The sequence below is a fragment of the Calidris pugnax genome, unplaced genomic scaffold (genome assembly GCF_001431845.1).
Source record: "Calidris pugnax isolate Ruff unplaced genomic scaffold, ASM143184v1 scaffold273, whole genome shotgun sequence".
NCBI lineage: Eukaryota > Metazoa > Chordata > Aves > Charadriiformes > Scolopacidae > Calidris > Calidris pugnax.
Window position 1 is genome coordinate 15055895 of NW_015094508.1, and position 18435 is coordinate 15074329.

An 18435-nucleotide genomic window follows, 5' to 3' on the forward strand; every position below is an offset into this window, starting at 1 on the left:
CAAGATGCATCCCTTGCTAATATTGTAGCTATGCCTTGTTTTAAACAAGACTGGATTTACTTTGATTTCTAGATTAGTGCAGGTTACATTGAGCAGAACATTTAATGTATCTCATTGATTTTCCCTGTAATACTGTTGAAACACAAGTCGCTCCTCTAATAATTTGTTTTACCATTGAAATTCTGGACGCAGATTTGGTCCCCTGGGATATCTGTGTGTAACCAGATACTCCATGATCTAATCAGATTCTGCAAAGAATATGCTATCACTTTAACACTTAGCAGTAGAAAGCTTCATCAAAATGGAAAATTTATCTAATATTTAAAGTAAAATGCAGTTCAAAGAGACAGCCGTGAAAAGCAGGGGTGTACAAAATTTTAAGACACTTCTCAGATTAAACAAAACCAAATCCAAGCTAGAGCCTAAGATGACTTGTCGTGACTCCATTTATTGTTACAGAAGAAAATGTTATAGCTGTCAGTTCAGTTTATAGGGTTTGTTCCAGTTCACTTAAAATAGCATCGCCATCAGAAATGACTGACTAGCAGGATTTCATTAATGTGATACTTATTTGCCACAGCATTTGTGCTCTGGAAAGTAATTTTGAAAAGCACCTATAAAAGCATCCGTAGCAGGCAAAGCTTGTGCTGTGAACTCATTTTGATGCTAGGATTTGGTCTCTGAGGGCCTAGAGCTGCAGTTTGTTTCAGAGATACAAGTCCTGCTGACCTTGAAGGAGTCTTGCAAGCGGCTGAGGAACAGACCTGCTTGCCACGGTGAATCTGACCAGAAGCATCCCCTCCGGCTGGGACAGTGGGAGTGTGGCTCTGCCTGCAGCCAGACAGAACCTCTGTATAGATTGCCAGATGGCTAGTGGTACACAAAGGGTGATAAGCATCTCCTAGGGTCAGCTCATCTCTCCATAAAGCAAGACAGAGTCCCTTACAGAGGAATGATTTGCAGATGTCCTTAGCTTTATCAGCTGCTTTCATGTAAATGTCTAAATGCTGAGCAAAATAATTTGTTGGCTTTTTGGTTTGTGTTGGTCTTTTTTAATAGGTGTATCATGAGGCAGGGAGAATTTTTCCTAGTAAAGTTTCTAACATATTTGTATTCAACTTTGTTACGTTGTGGAAAATTATGACTTCTGCACATAGGCATGTTAAATAGTACATCTAATTCTTGTCAAGAGCAGGCAGTGGAGTTTCTCTATTTCAGCAGTGGCATGCAATGCTATCCTTTACCCTATCCATTGCATTTATGTAACAAAGGAAAGCAAAGAATTTTAGAATTAAATTTAAGAAGAAAAGCAGCATTCAATAACCTTGTTGATGACCAGATGACACTTGAAATAAAAAAAAAAGTCATAAATTTTACGTGTCCTTGGAATTTTTCAACTCATATTTTAGCTGGTTAGAAAGATGTGGGGGGGATGTTTTTGGTTTGATTTAGTTTTTTTCTTTGGTTCTGCAAAGCAGAGAGTGCATGATTCAGTGTGCAGGGCCAGACTCATTCACTCTAGGGATTTATTATGTGACTAATTTTGCGGGAGTTGCACCAGAATTGCCTTGATGTCCATAGCATGCTGACTTCAGTGAGCTTAAAGGCATAAGCAAGAGCTCAAAGAGAGTGAGAGAGCCTCCCAGACAAACAATGAAACAGGCACTACCTTTACTTTATTTACCCCACCAGCACCTTGCAGGAACTTGCTGTCAGACAAATGTAGTGAACTGAGAAAAAAGGGCAAGGCAGGTGTCTGTTGATGAGCAATAGCACAGGTCAGGAAACTACGTTTATTAAGAAAGAATCACTAATGACTTTAAATATATGAATGCAATACTGATCGTTTCCCTTTGTTGTGTTTTTAGGGTCTCATGACTCATTTAGCTTCTACATCGATGAAGCCTCTCCAGTTGGGCCTGAGCAGCCAGAGACGGTCCAGAATTTTGTGTCTGTTTTTGGGACTGTGGCTAAAAAGCTGATGAGAAAGTGGTTGGCTACCCAGACCATGAACTTCACCAGCCAGCTGGGGGCAGGTATACGGTATTTCGATCTTAGAATTTCCACCAAGCCCAGAGACCCAGACAATGAACTCTACTTTGCTCATGGTTTATTCAGTGCCAAAGTCAAGGAGGGTCTGGAAGAGATCAATGCGTTTCTTGCTGACCACCCAAAAGAAGTGGTCTTCTTGGACTTCAATCACTTCTACGGGATGCAGAAATACCATCATGAAAAGCTTGTCCAAATGCTCAAAGACACGTACGGAAACAAAATGTGTCCTGCTATATTTGCCCATGAAGTCAGTCTCCAGTACCTGTGGGAAAAGGAACACCAAGTGCTGGTGTTCTACCACAGTCCAGTGGCTCTCGAGGTACCGTTTCTTTGGCCAGGCCAGATGATGCCAGCTCCTTGGGCAAACACAACAGATCCGGAAAAACTGATTCAATTCCTCCAGGCATCAATCACTGAAAGAAGAAAGAAGGGCTCCTTTTTTATTTCTCAAGTAGTGCTGACGCCAAAGGCTAGTACGGTGGTGAAAGGGGTTGCAAGTGGTCTCAGAGAAACAATCACAGAAAGGTAAGTTTCTAGCAGGTAACGTGTGCTGAGTGTGTGTGTGTTGGCAATGCTGCTTTTCTCATTCCTTTTAAAGAAACTCCAGCAGATGTGTTCCTTCCATGCTGCTGTGGGTTAGTCAGAACTTTGGCACAATCCTAAAATATTTAAAGAGAAACACATTGAAAGAGAAACTTTTGCATCTTGAAATAAAATCTGGCACTAAAGCCTAATGAAATCTTACGGGATTGGATTAGCTTTTTTCTTTTCTGCATGCAGGTTTTTCTGTTTGTTTTTTTTTTTTCAACTGTGGTTTCTTGCCATAAGCACTGAACATCTTGCCTTGAATTTCCTTACTGGATGTGGACAAATCTCTCTGAATGATTTAGATCATTAAAGTTTCTGTTTATGCATCAGGCTTCAGGCATTGGGTAAATATTTTTTTTCTTTTTTGGCTTACTAGCAAAATTTGCAGAATTTGTATCCCTAACTACCTTTATACACATTAAAGATGCATGGCTTTTCTCTCTTGTCCTGGTTTGAGGTAGAACAGAACGAATTTTTCTTTCAATAATTTTACTTTTCAGTTAAGTCCCTTATAAATAAAGGCGCTTTCTGAAATTAAGAGCATATTTTTCAGACAAAGGCTGCTCCTGGAGTGATAAGGTCTGATGTTTGTAGTTAACACCAAGGGATGGTATGCAGAGAGGTTTCTGCTTATACTTATTGCTAGAACAACCAAGGTCAGCTAAGCTTGTTGTGTGTCATGCTGGAGGGTTGGAAGCAGAAGAGTGTAGAGGGGTCACACCTGTGGGGAGGAGCGGACAGGAGAGATGACCCAAAACTGACCAGCAGGGTATTCCATCCCATCTGCCCCCTGCTCAGGATAAAAGCTGAGGGATCAAAGGGTCAGCTTCCTTCTTCAATGGCCAATGCCCAAGGCAGACTCTGTCTTTTCCTCTGCCTTTGATCCCTATCTGTGTGCCTTCAATCCAAATCTGGAATCCAGTTCTCGTCTGTCTGAATCCAGTCAGGGACTTTCCCAGTGCCTGCCAGTGACGTGACTATCATTGTGGAACCTCAATACAGTTTTGTATTCATTATTTTATTATGATTACCTTTTTATTGTTAATATTTCATTAGAGTAGTTTATTTTCTTTTCAACCCTCGCTCTCTCTTACTCTTGCTCCTTTCTCTGAGGGAGAGAGGTTAAAGAGAGCATCTGTCCTTCGTTTAGTGGCCAGTCCAGCCCAAACCATGACATCTCTGCATATCACCACAGGTTTTATCAAACTGGCCTCCTAGCAGGCCTTCATCTATCATACAGGAAAGAGACTGCAGGCCATTGTAGAGGCTGTGTACATGGAATACTGTGTTGACAGGCCATTAGTTGTTACATTACAAAAAAAGCCATCTGTGAAAGATATGCATTATTTATACCATTCTGACTTTGATAAATCACAGCCAATTTTCAGCTTAAAGGCATGTATGTGTGACTGTGTTCAACGTGGTAGGAAACCTGAAATATAATGCCAAGACACAAGAGCTATTTTTCACCCCTTGAAAAAAAAAAAAGGGTTGCACAGTGTAAAAAGAAAAAAATAATTATAATGGGGATCAATGGCCTGATAATGTTTTGCTCTGTGCATGGATGTGTCTCTGCCAGGAAGGTCTATTGGGAACACTGTCCCCTTCTATGAGATGAATGACACAGTGCCTGTGACACTACAGCCTGCTAACACGAAACATCCCTCATTTTTGAGAAAGGTTGAGCCATTTTTATGGTGGCTTTCCCAAGTGACTGTTAACTTGAAAAAACAGGGGAAAACTTTACCTGAAGTGGTAAAACACTGACAGAGAAGGTTTTTATAAGCAGTGGGATATGATTCTGAAGTGCTTGTGCGACTGCACTTGCAGCTGTTTGTATATTCTTCACATATGTTTTTATAGGCTCCATTGGACTCAGGATCTCCCTTTCTACTGACTTTGAAGAGCACTTCTCTGTACTGAAATACTACTTTTTTGATGGATTTCACTATGAAACACTCACCTTCTTGTTCAGGGATTCTTTAGAACATGGGTTATTTAGAGAGGTAGTACTTAGAAGAAGTACAACAATCAAGAAACTACCAGATTCTCATAACTTGCTGCATCAAGAAAATAGCCATTAAAAATCCTTTTCTTCTCCTCTGACTCATAATGTGCTTCCTTGAAGCTGTTTGGAAAAATGAAAACTTCAGATAAATTCTGTGTATGTTTGGCTGAGCTCTGAACAATTTGAGCCTGTGAACTCTAAGTATGCCTTACTCTGCAGCAAATTTTGAGATGATAACTGACTTGAAATGTCAGAAAATAATTGGGCTGGAATACGTGGAAATGTTGTCTTTCCAAATTGCAACTACAATTCTTCATGAGCTGCAAGTGTGTAATCACATCTGCTGCATTAATACGTGTTTCCATCTTTGCATAACTATTTTAACCATTGCAAAAGAAATTGACCTTTAAAATTATCTCCAAAGCTAGTATTTAGTCTTCCAAGTGTGACATCTTCTTTTGAACTTTTATTTGTATTTTTATTACAAAAATACACTGCAGGAAGACACAGGCTTGGAATATGTGTTAATCTACACAGAAACTGAGCTTGTGTATTGATTTAACCGTTCTAAAAATAGATATCGAATGTACTCAGAACTGCTCCTCATTTGATGATGATCCTGTTAAAAAATAAACAGATGAGCAATTAAAAGATGCAGCACAATTAGTAGAATTTACAGAATTTTCTTCAATCTTGCTGCATTAATGTTTCAGTAACTTAAAAGTGTGTAGTTCATACTAAAGGTATGTATACTGAGGTATGTGTTCCAGCTTGCTACTTTGAACCATCTGATAATTTTTTGTAAAAAGATTATTCTTTTTCAGAATAAATATGCAGATCAAATCTCATTGTTGTTTCCAGGTGGATAACATAGGTGCTTTTGTTACTAGTTGTTGCATAGATTTATACTTTTTATACTGTTTTTTCTGCTTATTAATAAATGCTGGCAAAGAGCTTTGCATTAAGAATGCAGTATCTTGCTCTTGGCAGCAGTTTTGTAACAATACTTGGGTAGGATTTTTCCCTCACATTGAATTTTCAACGATCTGAATGTGAATGTGGTATACATTTGAATTTTTCAAATAATTCTGCTGTGGTGTTTTTTTCTCCCTAAATTAAATATTGCATTTAAGAAATGTTCCTTTGGAATTTTCAAATAAAACCAGTAGTTGCCTCTTTCCCCCTCCCATCCCCCTCCCCCCATCTGTACAGTTGCCATTTTCGTTTACATACTGACTTAATTCTGAAAATAGAGCGAAGTTTAGATCCTTTTGGATCCAATAAAATATACCAGCTTTTGATCCCTGAAGTTGTTTGTTAGTCATGAGTTTATTTATGTTTTGAAGAGCAGTGGCCACCTTAGCGGCTAAATCTGGTTTCTCTCAGCTGCAACATCCAGACCAGGAAGGCTGCTAGCAGACACCGTGCAGCAGGCCATGCTCCTGTTTTGCTGTTTTGCTTGTCATGTGAAAGAGCACGGTGAAATGTTCCTCCCTAGCCGAGACAGTTGGTTTAATAGCTTTTCATCGCTTTGGCCTGTGGTGGGGGAGGTCCACATGTTCCAACTGCAGTAGAGCAGTCTCCTAAGGTGGTACGTTTTTGAAGGAGAAGTGGTGTTATTCCTCAGCCTGTTCCCCACAGCACAAATGTGTGAGATGGGAGGCCCATGGTAACCTTGATTTTAAAAAAGCCCAAACAGTTTTATGCTCCTAAGACTGAATTTGGTAGAAGATATACCAGGACTGTTTTTTATTGATAATGCTTGCTCACAGGCTTTGCTGCTGTCATCACAGGTGAGGCTCCGGGGGGCAATAACTTGAAAGAACGAGAAGTCATAAAGTCATCAAGCTTTCTGTCCTGCACAAATACAGGAGGGAAAAGCCATTTCTCCTTAGCTCTTCCTAGGACCACAGCTCAACATTAGAAAACTTTATAACAGAGCTTTCATCTTCAGTACTTAAATGAGGAGAATCACGTGCATGCGTGCATATTATGTTTCTTGGATTTGATGAAAAACTTTGAGGGCTAACAATATGTTTTCAGGCTTAACATTCTGTCACGCACAGTTTAGATGCCAAGAAATACTCTTTGATTAGCAAACAGTTCGTACCAAACGAATTACGTTCCCTCTGCTTATTGAATTAACTTCGCAGTGAGGCAGCTGCCTTTAGTGCATCTGAAAGGCGGTTGTGAAACAACCTTTTGATGATTGCAGAGCTGTTCTTCATAATAATCTAGTTTGTTTTCTGATTTGCAGCGAAGTTACTAATTTTATCTCTGACACTGAGACAAGCATGATATTCTCTTTGTTGTCTCTGAGGAAGAAGAAGAATAGATTCCTTCAGAGGATGCAGAAATCCTGTGGTACTTTTAACGCTCTCAAGAAATAGAAAATAAACACGTATCCAGCTGATTGTCACTTGATTTCCAAATTAATCTCTAAGGATAATGTTCCTTGTAGCTCACATGTGACTAAATCCTTGCCCACAATGCTGAAGCTTCCCCCTTAGCAACCAAAGCAAATTAAAAAAAAATATGAATCCTGCACATGAGACTGAACCTTTGAAGTGGAGGCAAAGCAGCCACACTATTAACAAAAGGGCTAGTAAGTAGGCCACAGAAGTATCTGGAGAAAAGCCTTCTCTGGGAGCAGTCACAAACCAAGAAGGGTCAGATTTAGCTAGTGAATAGGTGGATATTATATGAAAAATAATCTCTGTGGTTGTGAGAAGTGGGATTTTTGAGTTGGTGACTGAGGGTGTGCTCCTTTTCCAAGCCGTATCTCAGCCAGCTGAATTTTTGAGAGTTTCTGTGTTGCTGGAAGAGTGGGTTTTTGATGATATTTTGATCCATACTTGGTACTGACTGATGCCATTCTCTAACTATTTTATATGAAGAAGAAAAACGACGATAGAAATAGCGACTGTGGCAGCCAAGTTTTGCTAATTGTCTGGGTGTCCTTCCTGCTTGTAACCTTGGTATCTGTCTCCGTTATGGGCTGCAGGAGAGGAGCAGGGTGCGATGAGTTGGTTTGGGTTTGGGCCTCAGCTACACCATGGCAGCACAGGTGGAGTGTGGGAGCTCTTTAGCTGCCAAGAGGCAAGTGTAGACATGGTCCCTCACTAACGAGGATGGTACAAGCACGCTTGTCCCTCGCTGCATTTGACTTTGGAGGCAGCTGTCTTTTTTTGTTGTTTTTTTTTCTTGGCCCCAGAAGGCACAGGCTATCATTCTGGTATATTACCAGGGAATTCAAAAGTACTCTGATCAATCCAGCCAGATCCCTACTATTTCTGTTCTTCCTCAAGCTATCCTTAATTACTTCCCTAATCTTTCCACACCAGAGGCAATCTCCATGTTTGCACACAAAGCAGGACAGGGAGACCTTGAGCACGTTTGAAGCATCTACCTGCCGTCAACAGGCCTTCACAGTGAAGTCCCAAATGGGCTGGGTATGTTCACGCCAATTTTGCCAGCAGGTGTTTTAGTGGCATTTCATCATTGGAGCATCTGTCTGCACAAGGATTTTAGTATAGACTTCTCTGGGGAAGTGCTGGGTGGTTGTGTCTGATGGCTTTGGTCATGAACCTGGAATAGTATTAAAATGCCACAAAATACAAGAGCACAGGATTTCTCCTAACTTCATTAGGCAAAAATATTTATTTACATACCTATTAGTAGCCTGTGGGATTTAGTCCAGAAAGGAGGTTGGCATGGTGATCACCAGCATTATCGGTGGCTTAGCTTTGGGGTGTTTCTTTGGGGCAGCTGGCTTACTGTTTTCTTGTGGGGGCGGTGGGGGTGTCTCACAGTCTTTTCCTTTAACTTCTATCATGTTGTGCACCACAACACCTGCTTGCAGATACAGTAGGTGCTGTGTGACTACTTGTAAAGATATTTTACGTGACCCCATCCTCACACTCTGAACACAGTCTGACCCTGTGTATTCAGAAAGCAGCAAGTGTTTTTCATCATGAAAAGGAAATGTTCGTTCCCCCCGCCCCGCTGCTGTAAGCTGTCACTAACATCTACTTGCCTCAAAGATTTCATGCTTCAATCTGCACGGCTGCTGTGGTGAAATTGCAAGTGGCTCATTAAGTCAGTTGGGTTTTCTTTGATCTTTCTGACATTATTGAGATCACTAAGGAAACTCTGCAGCTAATAGATGCTAACACGTGCTGACCCTAGGGAAGTGCGTTTGTCGATGCTGGGCCTGGGTCTGCCTAGGTGCTTTTACCTCATTGTGAAGGGAACAGTTCCTCCATGGGTTAGTCCTTCTCCTCTCCATTTATAAAGTAAAAAATGAGCACAGAGACTTACACAAACAAGCCTTCACAGATTCATTCACAAGGTTATTATTCACAATTATTTCCAGCTGATAATGACTTTCTGTAATACAAAGACATTTAATACAAACTCAAGCAAATACAAACCCAGCAGTTATAACATCCATGTCTCTATGTTGTATTAGCACTTGAACGCTGCAAGCCATTGTCTTTAGGACTGAGGAGTTAGTAGGTCTATAGGCACATCCTTGGCATTTTTAAGCAATGAACTGGGCAGTTCTGGGCTAACTAACATGCAGTAACATGAATATGTTTGGAAGTTTGAATTTTTAATCCACTGTAGCTTCTCCATGGCCCTGGAGTGGTAGGATGTGAAGAGAAATTGTCACAAAAAAACCCCCCTGGGAGCTCTTAAAACCCTATTGCACCTAGTGCAATGCTGCATACGATTCCCAGCATCTTCCAAGGCCTTAGAGGGCTTTCAGTTGTAGTCTTCTATGAAGAATGCATCCATGCTGTCCCTAGAGAAGTCACCTGGGCATCTCTGCTTGGATGGTAGGCCAAGGGAGCCTTGGGTACAGAAAGCCCCTGGCATCAGTTGTCAGAAGGTACACCAAACCTGCGGGTAATTTCGTTAAACACTTTGGTGGGGTTGCAGACAGGTAGCCTTGGTGGAGGGAGTGAGCTGGGTGTGCAGGCTGCAGCCGGCGTGGTGCTGGGGCAAGGAGGGAGCAGGGAGGTGTGCACCCTGCTGCCACACTGGTACAAAGGAGACGGCTGGAACCGGGGGGTGGAATTGGACTTGTAAATAGGAAAAGCAGCCAGGCCAAAGGTCTCGGTGATGTACCGCCTTCTGCGTAATGCAGAACTTGCATGGGCTGTAAAAATGCCCGTGTTTTTCTGCTGTTAAGACAGAGATTATAAAGTTTGTTCCCTAGGTATTAATGTCTGTGGGGTGCAATGCAGTTCTTTCTTGGGGACTCACTGTTATTGTGAAAGATGCTGCTTTGATAAAATATACAATTTATTTTGATTTCTTTTGTTCTTAAAACCTGGAAATGTTTAACCTCGTTTTATTGATCTTTTCTCTACAACTTTACTCCTAGGCAAATGTTTCATAATTCTATTTTCTTCCATGATTGATTTTTTTTTTGGGGGGGGGGGGGGGGATAAGACACATGCAGCCGGCGTGGTGCTGGGGCAAGGAGGGAGCAGGGAGGTGTGCACCCTGCTGCCACACTGGTACAAAGGAGACGGCTGGAACCGGGGGGTGGAATTGGACTTGTAAATAGGAAAAGCAGCCAGGCCAAAGGTCTCGGTGATGTACCGCCTTCTGCGTAATGCAGAACTTGCATGGGCTGTAAAAATGCCCGTGTTTTTCTGCTGTTAAGACAGAGATTATAAAGTTTGTTCCCTAGGTATTAATGTCTGTGGGGTGCAATGCAGTTCTTTCTTGGGGACTCACTGTTATTGTGAAAGATGCTGCTTTGATAAAATATACAATTTATTTTGATTTCTTTTGTTCTTAAAACCTGGAAATGTTTAACCTCGTTTTATTGATCTTTTCTCTACAACTTTACTCCTAGGCAAATGTTTCATAATTCTATTTTCTTCCATGATTGATTTTTTTTTTTGGGGGGGGGGAGTGGATAAGACACAAATTTCATATAGACAGAGATCATAATAAGAATTTGTCTATAGTTATAATGATAGCAATTGTCCTAGTCTGTACAGCTCTTTCAACAGAGCACAGCCTATTAGAGTAAAATGTCTTTTAGTTTTTGTGTCAGACACTAAGAAAAATTATAAAAGACATGTCTTTAAGACACTGAATGATCATACAGTGGGATTTGACCTTTGGCAAGATTTTAATATTATAGCTGTTGATCTGAGAGTTTTTGTAACTAAGCAACTGTCATCCAGAATGTATTATGTCATAAAATAGTATTAAGATTTGAAGGAGACTGAGCGGTTAGAGTGGAGTATGAACCATGGTGAGATGCAGGCACTTTCCCACTGAAAATTTCTGTTTTCTGAGCTATAGCACAAAGGAGGAATCTTACCGTCATATATTTCAAGGTCGGGGTGTCAAAACCCAGTTAATTTACTTTCAGCCAGCACCATGGTGCTCTTAAGTTGTGCCAGAGAACAATGTCATGTAGTAAATCAAGAATGCAACCAGATCTTGGGTGATGGGTCTTTAATTTTGCTACTGGACAGTGGAAGGAAACAGCCATGGACCTCTGTTCCCTTCCTACTTGGATTTACATAGTCTGAAGGTGGCTTCTCTCCTTTTCTAGAGAGACCCATTCAAATTGCAGCACCGAGGCAATGCCATAATCCAAATAATTCCTATAGGTATAGTAGGCTACTGTGTTGCTTGAGTAACTAGGAGGGGATCATTTTAGCCAGTCTGTTTCCCAAGGTTGAGTGGATATTGTGAAGAAACTTGCCTCCTTGTGAGCTGGCTTTCTGTCCAAGCTGAGTTCATTAAGGCTTGCCTTGGTTTTGCTGACACCAGAGGAGAGTAGCAGCAGCAGGGCCACCCCTCTGTTCCCTGCCTTTGATAGAGGAAGATGCTGAGGACGTGAGGACTCGGCTGCTGCCTGCCCTTCCCCGCTGTCTCCACGAGACGTGGGCTGTGTGGCAGTGGTGACTGCTGTCCCTGCGCCAGGGGGAAGGGTCTGCCCCTGCTCACCGCTGCCGAAGCTGTCTCCTTTTGCCGTCTCTCTCCTCCTTTGCAGAGTCTTTTCTGCTTTGTTTTCACTTCTTCCTCTGGGCTGTTGCAAGCACTCAGCCCAGCAAGTTTCATTTCTAGTTCAGCTGCCTGTGAGGTGATGATTAGGATTTGGACAGTTAAGATGAAATAATTAAATCTGAAATGGGGAGCGTTACCATTGGCCTTTGAAGTTGCCTCTGGGAGGAATTAGGCAAAGGGTGTGTTGTACCCGGAGAGGCTGTTTCAGGCTGTCACCGGGTGCAAGCCAGACAGTCCTGAAGCTGAGTGCTGGAAGGTCATCCAGCGTACGCGGGTGTTGTCTGAGGACGGTGCTGTTTCTCTGAAGAGCATGAGCACGTGGCGTGGTGAGCGTCTGCACCCGCTTTGGTCCATCTGTTAAGCATCCTTCTGCAGGAGGGACAGGAGGGGGCTCAGCAGAGAGCGGTGAGCAAGGTCGGCGCTGCGGTGCGCTGGAAATGAGAGCTGCTCTCTGGCCCCACGCTCGTATCAGGCTGTTTGTAGGTTCTGCTGAGCCTGTTGCTAATCTCAGCAGAGAGGGTGATAATGACCTCTCTCACTCGGTGGCGCTTGCTGCCGGCTCCCTCTCTCCATCAGACAGCCCTCCAGTGCCATTACTGTCTGGCTGCACTAGACCAGAAGAGACATAAATCCAGCTGAACACTTTTCTCTTGGTGGAAAGCTCCCTCCTTTGAGCTCTGCAGTCTGAGGAACATTTGTGGAAGGAGGAATCCATACAATGAAAATCTGGAGGTTTTGTCTTCTAAGCTTGAGAGTTGTAGCTGGGCTGTTGCTTGGACAAATGTTTTCCAGCTCAGGCAGGACTTTTCGTTATTCTGTAGCAACTGGAAATAATGCATTGGATGAGCTGACCATAAGGCTCAGTTAATGTCATTCCCTTGCAGTATCCTTTTGGGCTTCTGCCTGCATCCAGCATTGACTGGCTGTGTAGCTCTTCTCATGATACGTCTCTTCTGAGATGCAGCCTCACGTCTGTGGGGTTTTTTGGTTTGGTTGGTTGGTTTTTGTAGTGGTATGTATTTTTTTCCATGCTTGTGAACTCTTGTAATCTCTTAAATAATGTCTCCACTGGTGGACAGTATACCAGTGCATTGGGTCACACTGACAGAGACTGTGCTGTCTAGCAGATCGCCCTCCGAGTCAGTGCTGGGTGGAGGGGGCGCAAGGTCTCTCTGGCTGGTGTTTGGTGTTTGATGCAAGGCAGATGCTCAGCTGAGTCTGACCGCTATCAGCATCTGGTGTGAGAGGTCTGTAGGAGGAAGAGGACTGCAGGAGGTCTGTGGTGAATGTGCAGCTTGGTCCGTATTGCCCAAGAGGAGAGTGAGCCACTGCAGGGACTCTCATGTTCAGTGTGCATGGCTGAAATGACAGGTTGTGTTTCTTTGTGCCAATGGAGTGGAGTGATCCAACAGGACTCCATGTGACATTGAAGGAGTGAATGACCTCTCTTGGCAGCATCTCTTCCCACACCTCTCGGTTGGGTGGACCATAAGGCTTACTGTGGGAAGCAAAGTCCTTCCCACAGTAAGAGAAGATCAGTTTTGTGACTACCTGAAGAACCTGAACATAGAGAAGTCTATGGGACCTGACAAGATGCATCCCAGAATCCTGAGGGAAATGGCTGATGTAGTTGCTAAGACACTCTCCATAATATTTGAAAAGTCATGGCAGTCAAATGAAGTCCCTGGTGACTGGAAAAAGGGAAAGATTGCACCCATTTTTTAAAATTATAGGAATGACCCTGGGAACTATCGACCCGTCAGCTTCACCTCTGTGCCTGGAAAGTTCATGGAACAGATCCTCCTAGAAGCTGCGCTAAGGCACGTGGAGAACAGGGGGATGATTCAAGACAGCAGGCGTGGTTTCACCAGGGGCAAGTATTGCCTGACCAACCTAGTGACCCTCTCTGATGGAGTGACTAAATCAGTAGACAAGGGAAGAGCTAGAAATGTCATCAATATGGACTTCTGGAAGGCCTTTAACATGATTCCCCACAACATCCTTCTCTCTAAATTGGAGAGATACAGATTTGATGGTGGATGAGGAATTAGCTGGACAGTGGATGAGGAATTAGCTGGATGGTCATATCCAGAGAGTGGCGGTCAGTAGCTCAATGTCCAGATGGAGATTGGTGATGAGTAGTGTCCCCATATTGGGACCACTACTGTTTAATATCTTCATCATGACATAGACACTGGGATTGAGTGTACCCTCAGCAAATTTGCAGGTGACACCAAGTTGAAGGTGCAGTTGACACACCTGAGGGATAGCATGCCATCCAGAGGGACCTGGACAAACTTGAGAAGTGAGCCCATGTAAGCATCGTGAGGTTGAACAAGGCCAAGTGAAGAGTCCTGCACCTGCATCAGGGCAACCCCTGGTATCAATATAGTCTGGGGGATAAAGGGATTGAGAACAGCCCTGCCGAGAAGGACTTGAGAGTACTGGTGGATGAAAAGCTGGACATAAGCCGATAATGTGTGCTTGCAGCCCAGAAGGCCCACTGTATCCTGGGCTGCATCAAAAGAAGCATGGTAAGCAGGTTGAGGGAGGTGATTCTGCCTCTCTATTCTACTCTGATGCCCACCTGGAGTACTGCATCCAGCTCTGCAATCCTCAGCACAGGAAGGACATGGACCTGTTGTAGCAGGTCCAGATCAGGACCACAAAAATGATCAGAGAGCTGGAGTACCTCTCCTATGAGGATGCGCTGAGAGAGTTGCGGTTGTTCAGCCTGGACAACAGAAGGCTCCAAGGAGACTTATTGCAGCCTTTCAGTACTTAAGGGGTTCTTATCAGAAAGATGGGGACAAACTTTTTGCGGAACCTGTTGTGATAGGACAAGGGGCAATGTTTTTAAATTAAAAGAAGGAAAATTCAGACTAGATGTAAGGAAGAAATCTTCCACAATGAAGGTGTTGAAACACTGGATCAGGTTGTCCAGGGAGGTGCCAGATGTGCCATCCCTGGAAACATTCAAGTTGAGGTTGACTGGGGCTTGGAGCAACCTGATCTAGTTGAAGATGTTCCTGCTCATTGCAGCAGGGACTGGACTAGATGACCTTTAATGGTCCCTTCCAACCCAAACTATTCTATGACCTCCTTGTTATGGTGTGTCTCAACCAAATATCTCCCCTGGCTTCAATCCAGGAGGATTTTGGTTTATTGTTAACATGTCCTCTGCAATCCCTCACTATATTTTTACAAGCTACATAATGCATTTTTTTAGTCTACCTTTTCCCTGATGGTCTGTGATGTGGTTTGTTTCATTTGTGGTATAGCAACCCTAGTTTATCAGTGTGGCGTTCTTATTAAATAAAATATGGGATCAATTCAGAAGTTACCAGTATGACTGGAAACATGAGACTTCTCACAATGCCTGCCTATTTTTAGGGCTGATCAGAACCAGTAAGAGCTCTCCAAATCATCAAAACATTTTTGTTTTTAGGGCTAATTTGAGATCACATCAGTAGTATAATGGTTAATTTTTTATTTCCTTTTTTAAGAGTTTGGTCTATAGTTGTTAGTTTTGTTAGATGTGGCAGCAAGTGCATGTTTGTGTAACTTATTTTAACCCAGAGATTACAAAACCATTTGTTCTTTTTCCCACTGGTGCAGCTTTTTATTGAAAACTGCAAATATCTCGGTGTCTGCTGTTTTTTTCAGGAGTGCATTTTTCACTGTTTGTCTCCAGGGAGAAGTCTATTTTAGCAAAATAGTTTGTGTCAAAACATTTCAACTTCTTGCTTCTATTAATTCTGTCTTGTCTTCGGATTTATGTTACAGCATTAATTGCAATATTTAATACTCTTTCTGTATTTCCAGCTTTTAATTTTTGTATTCAGAAATAGGTCTTGAACTTTATTTGATGGGAAAGGCCAACATTTTGTATTTGCTTTCTAATCCAAACAAAATCACATTTTGAAATGCTGGAATTTCTCCCAGAACAGCAATTCTTGGTTTTGGACCAGATCTATTTAATACCACAGTGGGTGTCTAGCGCTGAAGTACCCAGCCTTTACTTGCCCCTCTGTGTCGCTGTTGATCAAGTGACAAGCTGCAGTCAATATAATGCTTTTTCTATCATTCCTGATATCCATTTCATTTTGCTTATAGTTATATCCATTAGATACAGGGTGAATACCACTGGCCAAGCAAAGTAGCAATATTATGAACAATAATAATTCACCTGGTGAGCATGGTAATAAACACTGTAGAAGTGTCCAGGGAGACACTATCGTCTAAGTAATACTGTGGCACATCTCCAGGACCTTTACTTTTTTGCAGGTAAAATAACTCAGAACCTGTTTTTAATTTTTCTCTAAGAAACTTCAATCTCATTATTTTGGCCGAAAGTGATGGCCCAGCTGTGGGTGCTGGTCTCTTCTCCCAAGTAACAAGTGACAGACTATGGCACATTATAGTTTTATCCATTAGATACAGGGTGAATACCACTGGCCAAGCAAAGTAGCAATATTATGAACAATAATAATTCACCTGGTGAGCATGGTAATAAACACTGTAGAAGTGTCCAGGGAGACACTATCGTCTAAGTAATACTGTGGCACATCTCCAGGACCTTTACTTTTTTGCAGGTAAAATAACTCAGAACCTGTTTTTAATTTTTCTCTAAGAAACTTCAATCTCATTATTTTGGCCGAAAGTGATGGCCCAGCTGTGGGTGCTGGTCTCTTCTCCCAAGTAACAAGTGACAGGACAAGAAGAAATGGCCTCAAGTTGCACCAGGGAAGGTTTAGATTGGATATTAGGAAAAATTTCTTCACCAAAAGGGTTGTCAAGCATTGGAATGGGCTACCCAGGGAAGTGGTGGAGTCACCATTCCTGACATATTTAGAAGATGGGTAGATGTGGTGCTGAGGGACATGGTTTAGTGGTGGGCTTGGCAGTGTTAGGTTAACTGTTGTACTCGGTGGTCTTCAAGGTCTTCCAACCTAAATGACTCTATGACTCTGCGATTGCCTTCTTTAAAATTTAAAATGATTTGAAGCCAAGGCAGACAGCATGATGGTAGATGTGGTCAAGGGTTAGTGATTTGGGTGTATACAATGTGGAAGAGTCTGACTCACCTTTATGACTGAACTGAATTTTGCTGTCAGTCATGTTATGTTTGATTGCATCACCTAGATATTTCAAGACTGTTGCCTATAAGGGTGAGTTTAAAAGAAAATATGGCTACTAGCAGTTGATTACAAAATTTGCCAGTTAAAAAGGACGGCTCAAAGGACAGCAAAAATATCTATCAGAGTGAAACAAGCAGATTTTACTCCTTCTAGTGGGTTCCTTTGCACAGTGCAGTAAGTAAACTGTACCTCTGCTACCTTAATGATAGCCCCTTGTGAGTTGGTTAAAATAACTATTATAAATTCTGTTTATCACCCTGTGCTACATTGTGCTGTATTCAGTGTGGAGCTTGGAAGCTAGTTTTTCATCCAGTGTTTGAATTGTCAAGATTCATCTTGGACTCCCAGTATCACTGGGGAAGATGTTCTCTAAAGCTCTAAGAAGTGAATGCGTTCCAGCAAGAGGGGAGTGTGATCTGTGTAATCTCCATAGCAGAATTGCTGAAGGACTAGCATGAGCATTGCACACACACTACAAGCCACTGATACGAAAACAGTAGCTTAGAGTGGAAAGCAGCAAACATAATGCCCTTATCTGAAAATGGCAGGGAAATGGTCTGAGCCCCCCCAAGATTTGTGAAGGCAAGACTGAACAGCTTAACTGGAAAGAAGCGATAATTAAAGATACAGAGGTTAATGGAAAATAGGATAAATGTTGATGAGGTTTTGCCAAAGGTGGATGGTGTCGAATGACTTTGATTTGTTTTTGTAACTAATTCTGTGGAAATTTTGCAGGAAAATTTTTGAATTTTAATTATGTAGCTGGTAAAGTGTTAAGTAGGATATTACCAACCGAAATGGAATTTGGGAATCAGAAATGGAGCTGAGGCTGGTTGGAGGAGGTAAGACTGAAGACGAGGTAATGGTAGGATTCCTCAAAGACCCCGTTTGTCTTTAGTATTTCCATGAAGGACCTTTGATTCAGCTGTAGGATACTGATGATGGAGTTTGCTGATAACACAAAGAGGCTGTCATCAAAACAGAGGAGAGCTGAGAGGAAATATACAGCAAGAATTGGAGGCCTGCAGTATTTAGAAATGAGCTGGAATTCAGTGCAAGGTCGTAACGGTAGGAGCATGGTGTGGTAAGGTGGGATCTCATCAACTGGGGACACAGGCACGGCAGGTGCTGGAGTGTTGGCCATGGCTGGCTAAAGCTGAACCCTAAGGGGAAAGCATCTGGGAAAATGAGTGGTATCCTCTTGATATGCACTGAGGCATTCCCAGCATGTGCAGAAAGGTGGTGATACTGCTGCCAAGGTGCAGGTAGGATATCTTTTGGGATATCCTGGGCAATTCTGATCATCCGTGTTCTGGGGAGCAGATGAAGATTGGAACAGATGCAGAGAGGGACTACTAACTAGGATAATGAGGAAATGAATTGCTGAAGACATCGAGAGAGCTTTTCTTGTTTATCCTAGCACAATGAAGCCCAAGAGGCTATGTGATTACTGTCTATAAATATCACAGGGGAATAAATACCAGGGAGGGAAAAGAACAGTTTAGGCTAAAGGCCAGTGTTCTCACAAGAGCAACAGTTACACACTGACTAAATAAACCTAGGCTAGAAGTGAGAGAAGGGCTCCCTGCCGTCAGAGCAGTC

At 42.5% G+C, this 18435-nt stretch overlaps 1 protein-coding gene across 1 annotated transcript in view; it reads left to right on the forward strand.

The window, feature by feature from the left end:
- PLCXD3 (phosphatidylinositol-specific phospholipase C, X domain containing 3) overlaps window positions 1–18435 on the forward strand; it is a gene marked incomplete at its 5' end in the record, with an annotated part of 88463 nt that overhangs the window by 53514 nt on the left and 16514 nt on the right. The window contains one exon of the mRNA XM_014964864.1: window positions 1869–2577. Coding sequence (XP_014820350.1) covers window positions 1869–2577 — 709 coding nt within the window. The remainder of the gene's footprint in view (window positions 1–1868; window positions 2578–18435) is intronic.